Below are 18,443 nucleotides of genomic sequence, written 5' to 3' on the forward strand. Positions count from 1 at the left end.
TGATCATGTTAATAAAATTTACTATGTACGTTGGCTGTTTATAAGTTTTGCCAAAAAAAAATTTTGAATTTTTATACCCATGTACATTTTAGGCCACAGGTTATCCTCAGGATATGGTGTCACTGCCCAGTTCTGTGTTTCCTTTTAAAATACATGATAAGAGGTCTCTTGATTTCAGCTCAGGTCACGATCTCATGGTTTGTGAATTGGGCTTCTTACTCTCTTTCTCTCCCAGTCTTTCTGCCCCTCCACTGCTAGTTCACGCATGCATTCTCTCCCTCCCCCTCCTTCTGAAAATAAATAACATTTTTAAGAAATTAAAATACGTGATATGAGTATATGAATACAACTAATATGAGAAAGGGGTCTTATTTCTCTCTGGAATCCCTCAACCTCTGTCACCCATTTAGTATGTTTACTTAGAACTCCTTGACATTCTGTGCTAGAGGCGATTTCTGAAATCCTGAGATAGGCAGCTCTTTGAAGATTGAGGTTTTTTTTGTTTTTGTTTAATAATCAATATGGTGGGGCGCCTGGGTGGCGCATTCGGTTAAGCGTCCGACTTCAGCCAGGTCACGATCTCGCGGTCCGTGAGTTCGAGCCCCGCGTCGGGCTCTGGGCTGATGGCTCAGAGCCTGGAGCCTGTTTCCTATTCTGTGTCTCCCTCTCTCTCTGCCCCTCCCCCGTTCATGCTCTGTCTCTCTCTGTCCCAAAAAAAAAAATAAATAAATAAATAATCAATATGGTCATGCTCTGTTGATAGGGTAAGTGTGGTATTCTTGTTACAAACAAGAATTTGTTTGTTGGTATTTCTTTGTTACAAACAAATCATTTTACCCATTTTTTTCTTAAGTTTTTACAAACATATTTATTTACAATATGAATTGAATTTATAGGAGTGTGCTGAAAAACAAAGCCAAATTGAACGAGCCATTAGGGAGAAAAAAGCAGTGGAAGAAGAACTAGAAAAGGTAAAAAGGAAAAAATACCTAAACTCAACTGCAGATATTCACTATTACTGTTTGCTTTCATCACACTGCCTACTAGCAATCCCTATATTATAAGTGAGTGTTTTTACCTGGAATATATTCAGAATCTGTACTTAAATACTAGTATTGCCTGAATACATTTCTTTATAAGAGTGGCCATAGTACTTGTACTTTTTACTTAAAGGTGTACATTTTTTGAAGTAGCTATCCTTGATTAAACCTTATTCCAGTAGTAAATTTTACTTCATCTTCCTTGTGTTTTTAAATTCTATGCCAACTTTTATTGGGTTCAGGCCATCTATAAATACAAATATGTATAACCAGAAAATTACAACATTGCTCTGATTTTAACCTTTTAAAAGTATAGGTTTTTATTTTGTAAGTAGAAAAATATTACCCAAATGATATTTATGAAAAAATACTGTAAGAAGTGTGTAGTTTAAAATTTGTTTCTTACTTAGATAGCTTTTTTATCATCAGTAAATATCCCACTCTTGTAAAATACCTTGGGGAAAAAATGGAGACTACACTTGGTGCAGAATATACGGTATTTTAAGTGGTGCATTAGGAACTTTTGTAGAGAGGTTAAGTAAGTTACCTAATGTTAACAAATACTAAATGTTACAGTCAGACTTTGATTTTCAAAGAAGAGTACATACATGCTGTGCTACATAGCATAAAGAAAATCAGTAAACTTAGCAATCAGTAAAAAGCATGTGACATATATGTGTTATTGACATAGAAAGATCATGACATCAGATAGTAAATGAGTCCTTTACAAAGCAGCATATAGCATACATGTCATATTCCAAGTGGGACCTTTATGGTCATCTTTCTCCTGCAAGGTTGATTCCTTCTGAGTTACTATATGTTATGGAATATGTATAGATCCCATTTAGATTGCCACCTGCTATACACCAGGGCTGGGATGAATTTCTTAATATTACATGGCATAGAGTAAGGAATAGGCTTAATTGAGGAAATGTAAAACTTACAATACTAAAGACAACAGGTAAAGAGAAGGCACAGGTCCCTAATTCTCCCACTGTCCCACAAACAAGTGTGCTGAAGTCAAAGCACTGCTGGGACTGTACTATAGGCCTGTATTTTAGTAGTGGGACATTAACTTGCTGATATTTTACCTTTTTATAGAGTAGGATTGGCAAAGCAGTCTTTTCAGTGGAAGAAGATACAGGTTATTGGCCAGGCAGTCTGGATTTAGAGGATAGCCTTGTGTGGGATTTGTCTGAAAATGTGAGCTGCTTAGCACCTGGCAACTTCACACTTCTTGGGATGTTATAGCCCCTGTGTCGTGGTAGGAAGCTTAGTCTTATAAGAAGCTGAGCTTGGGTACAGTCACTCCCGTTGGGGAAAGAGGAACTCCCGTTTCAGTTAGATCATTGTCTAGTTAAACCAGAGTAAGATTCTGAAGTCACTTTCAGATAGTTCTACTCATTGCTCCATAGCATATGTCTGTATTTTTTAATACCAGAATATAGAATTTTCTTAAAAGGTATTCAAGACAATTGAATCAAAACAATTATCTCTAAGTGGTGACATTTAGAGTATTTTTTTTATTTCAACTATTTTATATTTCTTTTTAAAATATTGAAACTGTCCCCAGTACCAGATGACTTCACAGGAAGTTCTATCAAACAAAGAAGAGTTAATACCTATTCTTCCCAAACTATTCCCTAAAATAGAAAAGGAAGGAAAACTTCCATATTCATTTCATGAGGCCAGTATTACCCTAATACCAAAACCAGATAAAGACACCACTGAAAAAGAGAACTACAGGCTAGTATTCCTGATAAGCATAGATGCAAAAATTCTCAATGACAAAACTGAATCCAAACTATACATTAAAAAAAACAAATCATTCACCATGATCAAATAGGATTTATTCCTGGGTTGCAAGGGTGGTTCAGTATTCACAAATCAGTCAGCATGATACAGCACATTAATAAAAGAAAGGATAAAATAAATAATTAAAAATAAAATATTAAAACTTTTTGAATAGTTTACCATAAGCATGAACAAGTTCAAAAAATAAGCAATTATATGTCAGTTTTCAACATTTTATTTTATAAATATGAAACACCAAAATTATTGATATGTTTTAGTGTGTTACAATGGGAACAGATGAACACATGATTATGGGTTTTTATTTATCCATTGACTTCAGTTTCTACACTGTATAATTTGTTAAGACAGTTTTCTTCTGTAAGGTAGTACATATAAGCTTCTTTTGCAGATTTACCATGAAGGCAGAGTAAATGAAAGTGATTACAGAAAACTAGAGGAAATGCACCAAAGATGCCTGGTTGCAGAGCGTTCAAAAGACGATCTTCAGCTAAGACTTAAGACAGCAGAAAATAAAATAAAACAACTTGAAATAAAGTAAGTTATTTTATATTTTCTATTAACATTTTTGTAATTCACATACTTCTTGACAGATTCTTTACTTTTCTTAAATAGGACTTATATATATGTTGGGACAAAAAATTTAGCACCAAATAGAATTTTTTTCAAGCTTATTTCTGAAAACTAATTTGTTTCAGAAGAAAAGATTCAACAGTATTATACCATTTATATCAAATTTCTCCTTTCTGGCAGTTAAATAGAATGCTTATAAGATTGGGTTTTTCTTCATACTAACTAAGCTATTGCAGTAGCTTCCTTACAATTATTGCTTTTATAATCAGTTTATACTTATATTTCTTTTTTTTTTTTGAATATTCTATAATAATCCTTCATGTTTATTTATTACATTGTCTATTAAAATGGTAAATTTATAATCTGGTATATCCGTTCTAACTAAGTTTCTACCTTTCCTGCCAGAGTGTTACTTAATACAGTAAAACTTAATTTGAATTGCATGAAATCTCAATCTGTTACAGAATATGTTTGATAGATATTTTAAAAATAAAGATGAATACTGTCAGCAATATAGTGGAATGAATTGGAGGTACCCAGCCCATATCCCTCCACAGAAACAAATATGTGAAAGGCATCCCTGGACAAAAGTGCCTTTGTGAAAGCTTTGGGATCCAGGTAGGAGGTTACAAATCACTATTGGAGCCCCAAAACAGGGAGGCAGGCCTACACACCAGTGCCAGCATATACTATGGTCCTATCTGTGGGCCAAAGCAGCCCCATCTACATGTGGACTTGGCTCTAGCCCTGCTTGTTGACAGTCCTGCACCTAGCCTCTTCCACTTAGGGATTCAGGAGAAGCCATGCCTGTGAGTGCTTCTGATAACAGGCCTGCCAAACTCAGACCTTACTGTCCCTGCAACCTGGCTTTAGTTCCACTCTACTGTAGTCTGGAAGCAACCCTGCCACCCAGAACCAGCCCAGTTCTGGGAGTACTAACAGTTACCCAGCAGAAGTCACACCTGGCCACACCTCTAGTCACAGGCCTGCCAACCACAGACCTGACTGCAGACTTAGCAAAAACCATAAGACATGGATCCAGCTTTGCTGTACCACAGTTTGAGGTAGTCTTTCATGGCTAGGCGTCCAGCCAACCACCCAAAAGACTCAGCACAAGCTACACCCATAGATGCTTCCAGTTACAGACCCACTGACCTCAGAACTGACTACAATCTGTGAAGTAGTTTTGTGACCCAGCTTTAGTCCCACTCTACCACAGTCCAGAAACAGTCCTATGCACATATGGACCAGCTCAGTGGCATGACAGGAGCACCTTTAGGAACTCACTGGACAAAACACTTGACAGTGCCCTTGGTTACATGCCTGCCAAACATGAACTTGGCAGTAGTCACATGACATGGTTTCAGCCTTGCTCAACCACAATCCCAGAAGCAGCCTCATCAGCTATGGGACTTGGCAGGAGGAAGTCTTCCTCCTTCAGTCTGTAAGGACTAGAAGAGGAATCTGCTTCTTCAAATACACGGATACCAAGAAAGAATTGGGCAAATATGACATCATCAAAGGAAACTAATAAACTAATAAAGGAAACTAATAATTGACCCAAAAGAAATGGTGATCCATGGACTGCTTAACAAAAATTTAAAATATTGTCTTAAAGAAACTCAGGGGCGCCTGGGTGGCGCAGTCAGTTAAGTGTCCGACTTCAGCCAGGTCACGATCTCGCAGTCCGTGAGTTCGAGCCCCGCGTCGGGCTCTGGGCTGATGGCTCAGAGCCTGGAGCCTGTTTCCGATTCTGTGTCTCCCTCTCTCTCTGCCCCTCCCCCGTTCATGCTCTGTCTCTCTCTGTCCCAAAAATAAATAAACGTTGAAAAAAAAAAAAAAGAAACTCAGCTATAAGAGAACAGAGTCAACTAAATAAAATCAGAAAAATGTTACATGAACAAAATGAGCAGTTTAACAAAGAAGTAGAATCCATTAAAAAGAAACAAACAGAAATCCTGGAGCTGAAGAACTGAACTGAAAAATTCTGTGGAGTTTCAGTAGCAGACTTGATCATTCAGAAGAAAATCAGCATGCTTGAAGAGAGGTCATTTGAAATCCAGTTAGAGGAACAAAGAGAAGAATGAAAAAGACTGAAAAAAACCTACATGAGTTATGGGACATCTTAAAGTGAATTAGTATACACATTATGAAAATCCCAGAAGGAGCAGAGAATGAGAAAAGAACAGAAAGCTTGTAAAGAAATAATAATAGAAAACTGCCCAAATCTGGGGAGGGAATTGAACATCCAGATCCATGACACTCAAAGAATCACAGAAAGGCTCAACATCAAGAGGTCTTCACCTAGACACATTATAATCAAATTGCTAAAAATAAAAAAGAATTTTTAAAACAGGAAGTGACTCATCACATACATGGGACTCCCTCCAACCCCAATAAAAGTATTAATGGATTTCTTAGAAGAAACTTTTTATTTTTTTATTTTTTTTTTTAATTTTTTTTTTCAACGTTTATTTATTTTTGGGACAGAGAGAGACAGAGCATGAACGGGGGAGGGGCAGAGAGAGAGGGAGACACAGAATCGGAAACAGGCTCCAGCCTCCGAGCCATCAGCCCAGAGCCTGAAGCGGGGCTCGAACTCACGGACCGCAAGATCGTGACCTGGCTGAAGTCGGACGCTTAACCGGCTGCGCCACCCAGGCGCCCCCTAGAAGAAACTTTTTAGCAGAGAGAAAGTGGCATGATATATTCAAAGTACTGAAAGAAAAAAAGTGCAAACCAGGAATACTATACCCAGCAAAGTTGTCCATCAAAAGTAAAAGTGAGATTAAAAACTTCCTAAGATGAACAAAAGCTCAAAAGGGAGTGCATCACTATTAGAGTTGCTGTATAAGAAAAGCTAGAGTTTTCAAATGGAACTAAAAGGATACTAATTAGAAACATAAAAATATGTGAAAGAATAAAACTTTCTGGTAAAGGAAAGTATATTGCCAAAGTCAGAATACTCTAAGACTCATAATAGTACTACATAAATCACTTTTAACTCTAGTATAGAAGCTAAAAGATAAGATTATTAAAAATAACAAGAAGTACAATAATGTGATAATTGATATACAATATAAAAAGATGTCAGGGCGCCTGGGTGGCGCAGTCGGTTAAGCGTCCGACTTCAACCAGGTCACGATCTCGCGGTCCGTGAGTTCGAGCCCCGCGTCAGGCTCTTGGCTGATGGCTCAGAGCCTGGAGCCTGTTTCCGATTCTGTGTCTCCCTCTCTCTCTGCCCCTCCCCCGTTCATGCTCTGTCTCTCTCTGTCCCAAAAATAAATAAACGTTGAAAAAAAAAAATTTAAAAGATGTAAAGTATGACATCAATAACACAGAATGTGAGGAGAGAGAGAAATAAAAGTGATTGAAATTGTTACCAATTTAAAATAGACTCATAACAGACGTTTTATGTAAGTCTCATGCTAATCAGAAAAAAAAAAAAAAAAATGTGTAGTAGACACCCAAAAGGTAAAGAGAAAGGAATGAAAGCAGCTACTACAAAAATTCAACAAATCACAAAGGAAGACAACTAAAATAGAAATAAAAGAACAAAGGAACTACAAAATGGAAAACAACAAAATCACGAGTTACTACCTATTAGTAATTACTTTTAATTTAAGTGGATTAAATCATCCAATCAAAAGACAGAGTGACAGAATGGATTAGAAAATAAGATCCAACTATATGTTGCCTACTAGAGGGTCACTTTAAACTTGAGGAAACACATAGGCTGAAAATGAAGAGATGGCAAAAGATATTCCATGCGAATGGTGCCCAAAAGATAGCAGGAGTATCTTATATCAGACAAATAGAATTTAAGTCAAAAACTATCACAGGAGGGATGCCTGGATGGCTTGGTTGGTTAAGCATCCAACTTCGGCTCCGGTCATAATCTCAGGGTTCGTGAGTTTGAGCCCCACGTTGGGATCTCTGCTATCAGCATAGAGTCCATTTTGAATCCTTTGTCACCCTCTCTCTGCCCCTCTCCTATTCATGTGCATGTGCTCTCTCTCCGTCTCTCTCAAAAATGAATAAGCATTGTTCAGTGCAGTTGTTGGGTTGTAGGGTAGTTCTATTTTTAACTTTTTGAGGAACCTCCATACTCTTTTCCAGACCTACCCTACGATCCAGCAATTGCAGTATTAGGCATTTACCCAAAGGATACAGAAATACTGATTCGAAGGGATATGTGCACCCTGATGTTTATAGCAGAATTATCAACAATAGCCAAACTGTGGAGAGATACCAAACACCTATCGACTGATGAGTGGATAAATTAGAGGCAGCATATATACAATGGACCGTTACTCAGCCATAAGAAAGAGTGAAATCTTGTCATTGGCAGCAACGTGGATGGAGCTAGAGTGTATTCTAAGTGAAATAAGTCAGGCAGAGAAAGACATACAGTATGATTTCACTCATACGTGCAATTTAAGAAATAAAACAGATGAACACATGGTGGGGAAGGGAGAAAAAAGAGAGAGGGAAACAAACCCTAAGAAACCCTCAAAGATAGAGCATAAACTGAGAGTTAATGGAGGGAGGCAGGTGGGGGATAGGCTAAATGGGTGATGGATACTAAGGAGGGCACTTGTTATGATGAGCACTTGGTGTTATATGTAAGTGATGAATCACTGAATTCTGCTCCTGACACCAGTATTGCACTGTATGTTAACTAAAATTTACATCAAAATTTGAAAAGGAAAAATAAAATATGTGATTATTTCTGATCTTAGCATCTTTCTGATTTTATCATCCTTTGATCATTTCCTAGATCCATCATTTCATTAGAAACTTTATCAGCCAAAGTTGAATAGGAAAAAAGAGTTATAGTATACGGAACTAAAGGACCTTATATATATTTCCTCTGACACCTGTTGACCAGAGAATGTTCACAGTATTTGATTAGCTGGGTTTGAAAAGATAGAAATTTTAAAAGATAGGAATATAAGTTGTTAGCATATTGAAGCAACATACATGTTTGAAGGTTGTGTTACCCAATAATCCATTGTTGAGAAAGTTCAAGAACTATAACCTATTTAAACTGATAAAATGAGATTTGTAGAGCTGGAAGTTTATAAAAAAAATTTTTAAGTCATGCAACAGAAAAATATGAAATAGGTCTTATTGTAATTTAGTAATCTAGACAGCTAATGTGTCTTCCTATGGAGTTAATCAAAGTAGTAAAGGAGTTTTGATCATTATCTATTTCACCTTCCTTATCATTAGCTTCAGTTTATCCTCTTGAAGTCCTTGTTACACAGTGATTCTCAGTGTTAGTAAAAATTTGAAAAAAGTTTCACATAGATTTTATAGGTGAATGGTAACTGTTCAGTGTATTAGTCAAGATTGCTAAGCTGAATGTGTTTGCCTGGGCTAATATAACATTGTGAAACCACATAGTTTAAATCCTCAGTGAAGATAACAAGCAACAACAGATGTTGGAGAGGATGCGGAGAAAGAGGATCTCTTTTGCATTGTTGGTGGGAATGCAAGCTGGTGCAGCCACTCTGGAAAACAGTATGGAGGTTCCTCAAAAAACTAAAAATAGAACTACCCTACGACCCAGCAATTGCACTACTAGGCATTTATCCACAGGATACAGGTGTGCTGTTTTGAAGGGACACATGCACCCCCATGTTTATAGCAGCATTATCAACAATAGCCAAAGTACGGAAAGAGCCCAAATGTCCACCGATGGATGAATGGATAAAGAAGATGTGGTATATAAATACACACACACACACAGACACACACACACACACACACACACACACACACACACACAATGGAGTACTACTTGGCAATCAAAAAGAATGAAATCTTGCCATTTGCAACTACGTGGTTGGAACTGGAGGGTATTATGCTAAGTGAAATTAGAGAAAGACAAAAACCATATGACTTCACTCATGTGAGGACTTTAAGAGACAAAACAGATGAACATAAGGGAAGGGAAACAAAAATAATATAAAAACAGGGAGGGGGGACAAAACAGAAGAGACTCATAAATACAGAGAACAGACTGAGGGTTGTGGGAGGGGGGATGGGCTGGATGGGTAAGGGGCATTAAGGAATCTACTCCTGAAATCATTGTTGCACTATATGCTAACTAATTTGGCTGTAAATCTAAAAAAATAAATAAATAAAAATTAAAAAAAGAAAATCCTCTGTGAAGAGAAATGAGTCAGAACAAAGAAAACAACTCTATACTATAAAACAGAGTGCTTGACTTCTGTTACAGATCATTAAGTTTAATTAAGGATTCCTTTTGTTTTTTTTTATCAGTTCCTCAGAAGAGATATCACGTTGCCAAGAAATGATTCAGAAACTTCAAAACTTATTGGAGTCTGAGAGAGAAAACTGTGGATTTGTCAGTGAACAAAGGCTGAAACTTCAGCAAGAAAATGAACAGTTACAGAAAGAGACTGAGGATTTAAGAAAGATTGCTCTTGAAGCTCAAAAAAAAGCCAAATTAAAGGTATTTTCAAGTCTAGTTAGAGTTAAATGTGTACTTGTGAAAATCAAAATATAAGAGACCCAGTAAAACATTTTTAAGGCCTTTTTTTTTTTTTTTTGCCTTTTCATCAGATAGCACTAAATCATAATGCAGAGCATTAACCAGTCTTTTTTGTATTGTAGAATTTGGCAAGCATACTTAAAAATGATTGCTTTCACTATCCACACACAAAAAAATTCTTTCCAACCATGAAATACACTGATATTCTTGCCAAAGCAATTTAAGCAGTGCTAGCAAAACTATAGATGAGATAACTTTACAGACTGTCATCCTCTCTTATATAATAGCCTCTTAAAAATTGAACTCTAAAACTAGCTCTATAGAGGATGCTACATCAGTATGCTCTGAGAACCTCTCATAGGTAGTCTAAAATTTCCATGCTAGGAGGAAGGCAAGGGATAAAAGTCTCTTCTAGAAAAAAAAATCCCCTTTATTTTCCCTCTCCTTCCCTCTTTCTTCATGGTAATGCTTAATATGCTTTGACAATAGGAACATGTTTAAGGGAGTTACAAGAAGCACTGGTGTGACCATCAGCATGTTGCTTGCTTTACCCCATTCCATGCAACTTTTGTAAAAGGTGGCATTAACTCTTTATGTTAAAAAGCTGTATCTTCCAGTTTCATAGTAAAGATTGAGATAGCAGTATTTATGTTTCACTTTGTTTTTTGTTACTGTGTACTCCTACAAAGTCACATTCCAACCTAATTCATATCAACCCATATGTATTGCCTTCTACTGCATGTATCAGACACTGTAGTTATTAATAAAAGCTTTAACTCTGAAAGACAGCTTTGTAGATCATACAGAGAGGTTTGTACTTTATGGTTTAGTATGTGGGAAATCTTCAAAGAACAAAAGGGAAGAATCACACCACCAGATATTGACGATATAAAGCTACACTGTGCTATCAATAATAATCAATTTGATCAATGGAACAAAACATAGTCCAGGGACAAACCCATTTTTCATAATCACCTCATTTATAACAAAAGCACTACTGTAGTTCAACAGGGAAAGAATTATCTTTATAAAAAATGATGCTAGATTAATTGGGTCCATATTTTTAAAATAAACCTTGACCCCTATATCACACCACACATTTAAACTCATTTGATCTGTCTTGTAGACCTAAATGCAACATATAAAACAGTGGACCTTCAATCTTCATGATCTTGGGTTAGAAAGAATTTCTTAATGAGAACACGAAATGCAATAATCATAATAAATTAATTGGATTTCATTAAATTAATATTGAGTCATCAAAAGACACCATTAAGTACAATGCTAGCCCTGGTTTGCCAGTCTTGCCTCTTAAAAATCACAATCCAATTGTCGAAATAAAAAAAGACACCATTGGGGCATCAGGGTGGCTCAGTCAGTTGAGCGTCTGACTTTGGCTCAGGTCATGATCTCACAGTTTGTGAGTTCGAGTCCCACGTCGGGCTCTGTGTTGACAACTCAGAGCCTGAGCCTGCTTCAGATTCTGTGTCTCCTTCTCTGTCTGTCCCTCCCCTGCTCATGCTCTGTCTCTCTCTCTCTCAGAAATAAACAAATATTAAAAAAAAAAAAAGACACCATTAAGAGGGTGAAAAGTAAAGTATTTGGAATATGGAAAGTATATATAATGTATGTATAATATAATACACTTGTAATACAATAATATATATATGTATATATAATAGAACATAACCAAAAAAAGGACTAATATCTAGAATAGAATATAAAAACTGTTACCAGTTAATGATAAAATAGTTAGCAGTTAATAAGGAAAAAACAAACACCCGTTTCCAGAAGTGGGTAAAAACTTTAAATAGGCACTTCATAAAAGAGAATTTATGAAAAAATGTTCAACTGCATTATTAATCAGCAAAATAATGAAAATTGCAGTGAGGTACCACTGCATACCTACCAGAATGGCTAAAATAAAATTTAAAAAAACTAAGACTCTCAAGTGTTGACAAAGATATAAAGCAACTGGAACTTTCATACACTACTTTGAGAATGTAAGTTGGTACAACCAGCAGTTAGCATTATCTTTTAAAGTTGGACATACATACATACATACGATGCCAAATAATCCTGGCTACATACCCATAGATATGAGTGCTTATGTTCATGAAGACATCTGTATAAGAATATTCATAAAAGTTTTAATCATATCAAACACTGAAAATAACTCATGTCCATCCACATGAGATTACATAAATAAATGGTGGTACACTCAGATAATGAAATAGATGCACCAATAAAACAGAATGAACTATAATTATGGATGAGTCTCACAGACCTAATGTTGAACAAAGAAGCCAGACACGAAAAATCTCTAGAGTATTAATTTCATTATTTGAAAGTGAAGAATAGGCATAATTACCTATGAGGATGAGATCAGAATAGAGGTTACAACTTCAATTACAAAATGAGTAATGATTAGGACATATGAGTGAGCCTCCTGAGATATCTAAATCAGGGTGGTGACTCTGGCATGTCAGTATATGTGTAAAACTTGAGTTGGGATGTAGTTCATTGTAAGGAAAAGAAAGATAAATCTTGGCAAAGGAAAGTTTAGTAGGAGTGCAGATAAAACAAGTGCACTATGTGGTTGATGGGCACATAGGGATTCGTTGTAATATTTTTATTTTTATTTTGTGTATGTTTGAAAGTTCTCATACCAAAATATTTCCATAATAAAATAAGTCAGTGTACTTGGTGAAAAACTATTTGTACCTTGTTTGATTTTAAATTTTACATTATAAATTTCATATGGGTTTATAACTAAAAGCTATTAGTGACACTATAAAACATTAGTGGGAAATGTAGGCAGATATGTAACTGATAGATGGAAAAGAACTTTCCTAGCAAAACAAACAAAATTGGAAGATATTGCAAATGAATATATTGGTAGGTTTAGGTATATAAAGTTTTTAAATATTTAGAACCATTTTTAAATGTTTTGAAAAGAAATAACTGGGAGAAATAATTTTAGTAAATGGGACAAAAGACAAAAAACTTTCACACATAAGGAGCTTTAAAAAATACTATAACCCAATAGAAGAACGTGTAGGAGACATGAACAGAAGTCACAGACTAAGGAAACAAAGTGCTAGTAAATAACTTTTTTAAAGTTTAAAGTCACTATTAATTAATTGCATAGTTATCAGTGAGTGAATGTGCAACTGAGAGTTTAAAATGATACACATTTAGAGGCCCCTGGGTGGCTCAGTCAGGTAAGCATTCGACTTCAACCCAGGTCAATCGACTGCAGCTTGTCAGTTCAAGCCCCACATCGGGCTCTATACTGACAGCTCAGAGCCTGGAGTCTGCTTCAGATTCTGTGTCTCCCTCTCTCTCTGCCTCTCCCTCCCTCACTTGCACTCTGTCTCTCTCAAAAAAATAAATATTAATTTTTTAAAAAAAAATGGTACACATTTAGAGTCTAAAATTTTCTCGTAAGAAAATAAGTAAAATATTTCATAATTCAAAAAATCCATTGCAACATTATTCATAACTAGAAATGAAGGAACAATGAGATGGTACATCTATAAAATACTGTATTGAGTCATCATTAAAAATTGGTTGTAAATAATTTATAATGTTTTTTATATTGCTATGTCTGTTTTAAAACAATAAGAAAAACTATAAGTATATATATATTGCAATTCTGTATTCACTACTCTAACTTCTAAAATTCATAAATAAAAAACAACAGGTAGAGTAGAGGTAGTTATCTCTGAATTGTCAATTACAGAAACCTTATATTTGTTTTTAATTTTTTTATCTTCCATTACTTTACAATATGTTTATGTTTACGGGTTTTGGTTTTTATAATGGGGGAGAGGGAAATTCATGACTTTCCCTACCTGGTGCTACATTTTATCTATCTTTAACAGTTCAGGATAGTAATTGATGTTTTGGAGAACAAAAGGATGACAGAACTATTTGTGTGAGTGGTTCTCTGCAGAGGAAAAGCACAAAGAAAAAAGGGAGACCATAAATCCTTTCTTCCTACCAATATATTGAATTTAATCATTAGTGGGACTTCTGTTATAGGAGACTCAGTTGTTTGTAGTCCATAGCTGCAGATCTGTCCAGTTTAACAGTTGGAATTTCACCAGCTAAAGGATCTGGCATGTGTTTAAAGACTACATTTTGATACCAAAAAGCCATCATTAATTTGGTCTACAGATGTGTTTTGGTAACTTTACTATGTTTCAGGTGCTGAAAATGTAATGAAGACATGCGCCTCCCCCAACCTTAAAACTGTCATTTTTTCATGGAGATGGGCAAACTTTAACATGTATTTACAAACTAATAAATACTCTTTAGGAAAAACATAGGGCACTGAGAGAACTTATAACAGAGGGACTTGATTTGGTTCTAGATAGAAGCAATAATTGAACTAAGTTTTAAAAATTGAATAGAAATAACTAAGACAAGCAGGAGGGGTAAGATTACTTCAGGCAAAGGGAACTACATGTGAAAATGAGCCAAGAATGAGAAGCCATTGTAACAGAAACAAAGAAAAAAAAAGGGAATAGTAGCACAACACAAGCTTGTTAGAAGTAGACAAAGACGAGGTTGTCACAAAGAACCTCAGAACAAGGCTTATCAAATTACAAATAAACTTTCTAAGAAGAAATGGGGAGTTAACTAGGCACGCAGACTTCTAAAACTGTATAGATGCATTTATCAGTTTTTAATATATATATGAGAGAGACAAAGACAGAAATAGACGGTTCTGCCTAACACATAAGAACCATGGCTTCTCCAGGCAAGGTTGAGATTGAGACAGAGAAGGAGTAGGAGCATATTCAAATCTAAATTTGCAGAATCCAATAAGACAGAAATTAAAATAGCAGGAGTCAAGGAGCCTCTGAAGCTTGTAATATAATAGACAATTAATAAAACCAAGGTTGTTTTCCCAGTGCCAGTATTTATAAAGTCTTAAATTTCTACTTGTGTATTATTTGAGAAACCAAATTTAAGAGTTTTAGGAAGCACGTTGCATTTAGCAGAAGTAGTGAGGATGGGTGTTTGCAGTTTACCCCAAGAACCATGGATTTTGCTGTTGTTTAGTTTTCCTTGGTATTTAGTAAAGTTGAGTCCTTTTTATTCATCCTTTTTTGATTTTGGAAAGTGGCCATATTTGATGAATTACTATAAGCTATACCAGCTGTAACGATCTTTAAAGCACATTACTTTAAAATATCATAAGATAAGTATTCTTTATAATGTTTCTTTAGTATCGTAAGATAAAGATGGCCTGAGAGTACACCAAATAAATTGTTCTAGTGACTGTTTTCTCAGTTGCCTCAAGGATGGTATAGACAGTTTCATTCTAGAAGCATTCAAGAGAAGGCAATTCATTACATACACTGAATGCCTGAGAGCATTAGGGCTTAATTTTCTCCCTGAACCCCAATTAAGAATGCTTCTAGAGTATTCAAAAAGCATTTACTTATATGTTTATTCTGCATTAAGTTATTTTACCCTAATGACATAAATTAGCTGGAAATAATGGACAATCCTTACATATGAGATTCTGAAAAATCATTATTTATAGTCTTTTTTTTTCCTGAAAAAGAAATATTTGTTTATACCATAACTGAAGTGGTAAAGAAATTCTCGTATATTACTTTCTTTACAAAACCCTTTAAAAGACAACTTGAAATTTAGTATGAGGTGACCTGAGGAGATTCTGAGTTGAGCACATTAAGGTGCTGAGAGGATGGTGCATTTGGAGAGGTCGTGGAGGCTCTGCACACCCCCAAATCCATACCTTGCCCTATATAACTATTCCATTTGCCTGTTTTTGAGTTGTACCCTTTATAATAAATTAGTAAACTTTTTTTTAATGGTTTGAGTAAAAAGCTCTCAGTTATTTGAGAGCATGAACATTTTCCATGGATCCTGGCAGCAAAAGTGAAAGTAGATAATGAGAGCAGTTTTATATTAAATAGTATACTTTTTTCCTACCGGCATTTTAAGATGTTGAGGAAAGTGTTGCAAAAAAATTGTCCATAATTCTGGTTTCACCAAATTTAAATTACAATACAGGATAAGTCTTCATTTGTGATGAAGGAAAATTGTAAACTTATTTTTATATATCTCATCCAGACATTTCTGTGCCACAAACACCACAATGAGTTATTGCTTTTGTAAGTATCACTGATCAGTGTATCCCCTACAATAGAAAAAAAAAAATAAAAGAAGATATGTGTTCATTTTGTTCCTTAGATCAGTACAATGGAACATGAATTTTCAATAAAGGAACATGGATTTGAAGTTCAACTAAGAGAGATGGAAGACAGTAATCGAAATTCCACTGTTGAACTGAGACATCTCTTAGTGACTCAACAGAAGGTGGCCAATAGGTGGAAAGAAGAAACAAAGAAACTTACTGAAAGTGCAGAGATTAGAATCAGTAATCTCAAGTAAGTCCACTATTAACTGTTTGATACATTTTACAGAATAAATTATTTAACCTTTAATGTCTTTGCCATCTTTTTGTAAAAATATCTTATTTTTTATTCAGCAAATATTTATTGAACTGCTATGAAAAATATTAAGCATTAGAAACCAAAACTCATACTACATTTTTGAAAACTTTAGTCACATTCCACAGAATATAATGATTTTTTTTGGACGTGGCAGTTTAGAATCTTAATACTCTTTGCATATAGGTATAGCATATAATATTTTGTGGTTGCAGCAGAATGTGATTGATTTGCAAAGCCTGAAATATTTGCTCTCTGGCCCTTGAAGAGAAAGTTTGCTGACCCCTGCCTGGAAAGTACTTGAGCTTTTATGCTGAATGCGATGGGATGCTATGGAAAGCTTTGAGCAAAGTGATATGATCAGGCTTAAATGTTTAACAAATCAGTTTGATTGAAGTTTGAAGAACAGACTAGAGGGGCAAGGGTAGAAGGGAGAAGGTTGGCAAATACTGTAATAATTGGCGTGTAAAATGATTCTAACTTGGATTAGGTTTTGAAGGGTTGGAAATCATTTTAAAAAGTTTGTTTGAACCATGTTAAATATGTGCTGCCTAAAAGACATTTAAATCAGGATATTAACTAGTCAGTAGAGTCTGTAAGTTTGAAGTTCAAGAAAGAGATTGCAACAGGAGCTATAATTGTGGGACTCATTAACATATACGTGATTTTTAAAGTCATGGGATAATATTGTGTAGAAAGGAAGTCTAGGTAGAGAAATTAAGCTGTCGGAAGACTAATTTCCAAAAGTTAAATTCTGGAGAGATGAAGATTGAGACTGAAAGAGTCTGAAAGTCTGAAAGAGACTGAGAAAGAATATCCAGAGAAATAAGAATCATGACAGAATGGTTAAAAAAGAAATCTTTTTTTTTTCAGGAGTATAAGCAATAATAATAGGTGATATTTATTTAGCACATAATGTGTTTTTTTGTTGTTGCTCTAAACGACTTAGATGTACTTACTTAAACTTTACAACAACCCTAGAACTGGATAACATTGTCATTTACATTTTACTGTAGAGAAACTGAGGCTGAGGGAGGTTAAGGAACTTAGTCAAAGTCACTTAGCTAACAGAATGACCAGTAAAGACAACATGCTCTTAACTGTTGTTTTATAAAATGCTACTGAGTGGTGAATATGGTGAGGACTGAGAATGGACCTTTTAGTTTGTTGCCTTTTGATGGTCTTTGTTAACCATGATAAGAGCAGTTTTGGTGGAATGCTGGAATAAAAATGTATTTGGAATGAATTGAAGAGACAAAGAGAATTTCTGCTTCCAGTTAATGAATGGTGAGCTAGGCAGTTTGAACCCGCCCTAGACCACAACCAAAAAAGTTAGATGAATTGTAGAAAACATCTATCGAGAGCATTAAAGAACTAACAAAAAAAAAAATTGTTACCAATTTGGCTTATCCTGGGAATGCAAAATTATTAAAAGCTTAGAAAATAAATAATATAATTTACTGCATTAGATTTTTTTAAAAAAGAAAAATTATAAGGCTTTCTCAATACAGAAAAAGCATTTGATAATATTTGATATCCATTTATCATTTTTCAAAATATCTCTTAGCAAACTAGAAATAGAATTTCTTTAATTTTGTAAAGGTATCTATTCTAAAGCAAACATTTTTATTGGCAAAAAATGTTAGTAACTTTCCTTTGAAGATTGAGAAGATACAAAGAAGTTCATTATAATCACTTCTCTTAATGTTTGTATCAGAAGTCCTGATTTTCAGTGCACTGTGGCAAGAAAATGAAAAGGTAAACAAACTAGAAAGGAAGGAAGAAACAGTCATTCTTTACAGATAGCATGACTGTATATGTAATAAGTCCAAAATAATTAATAGATAATATGCAAATATATAAAAATTAATTGTATTCCTACATACCTACAACAAATATTTCAAAATTAAACCTATAATAGTAAACAATGCATCAAAAAGATAAAATACCCAGGAATAAATCTAACAATGTGTAAGACTTCTACATAACTATGATATCAGG

General features: G+C 34.9%; 1 protein-coding gene across 3 annotated transcripts in view; it reads left to right on the plus strand.

The window, feature by feature from the left end:
- The window catches only part of SCLT1 (sodium channel and clathrin linker 1), a 231,976-nt gene that overhangs the window by 161,785 nt on the left and 51,748 nt on the right, over positions 1-18,443 (plus strand). For all 3 annotated transcript variants that reach the window (XR_005789878.1, XM_040474102.1, XM_040474107.1), the window contains exons 15-18: positions 897-971; positions 3,244-3,389; positions 9,717-9,909; positions 16,183-16,379. Coding sequence is in view for 2 of the 3 variants with exons in the window: in XM_040474102.1 (XP_040330036.1) it covers positions 897-971; positions 3,244-3,389; positions 9,717-9,909; positions 16,183-16,379 (611 nt within the window). In the remaining variant the exon portion in view is untranslated. The remainder of the gene's footprint in view (positions 1-896; positions 972-3,243; positions 3,390-9,716; positions 9,910-16,182; positions 16,380-18,443) is intronic.

This window comes from Herpailurus yagouaroundi, unplaced genomic scaffold (assembly GCF_014898765.1).
Source record: "Herpailurus yagouaroundi ecotype Mexico unplaced genomic scaffold, PumYag 28, whole genome shotgun sequence".
NCBI classification, from domain to species: domain Eukaryota; kingdom Metazoa; phylum Chordata; class Mammalia; order Carnivora; family Felidae; genus Herpailurus; species Herpailurus yagouaroundi.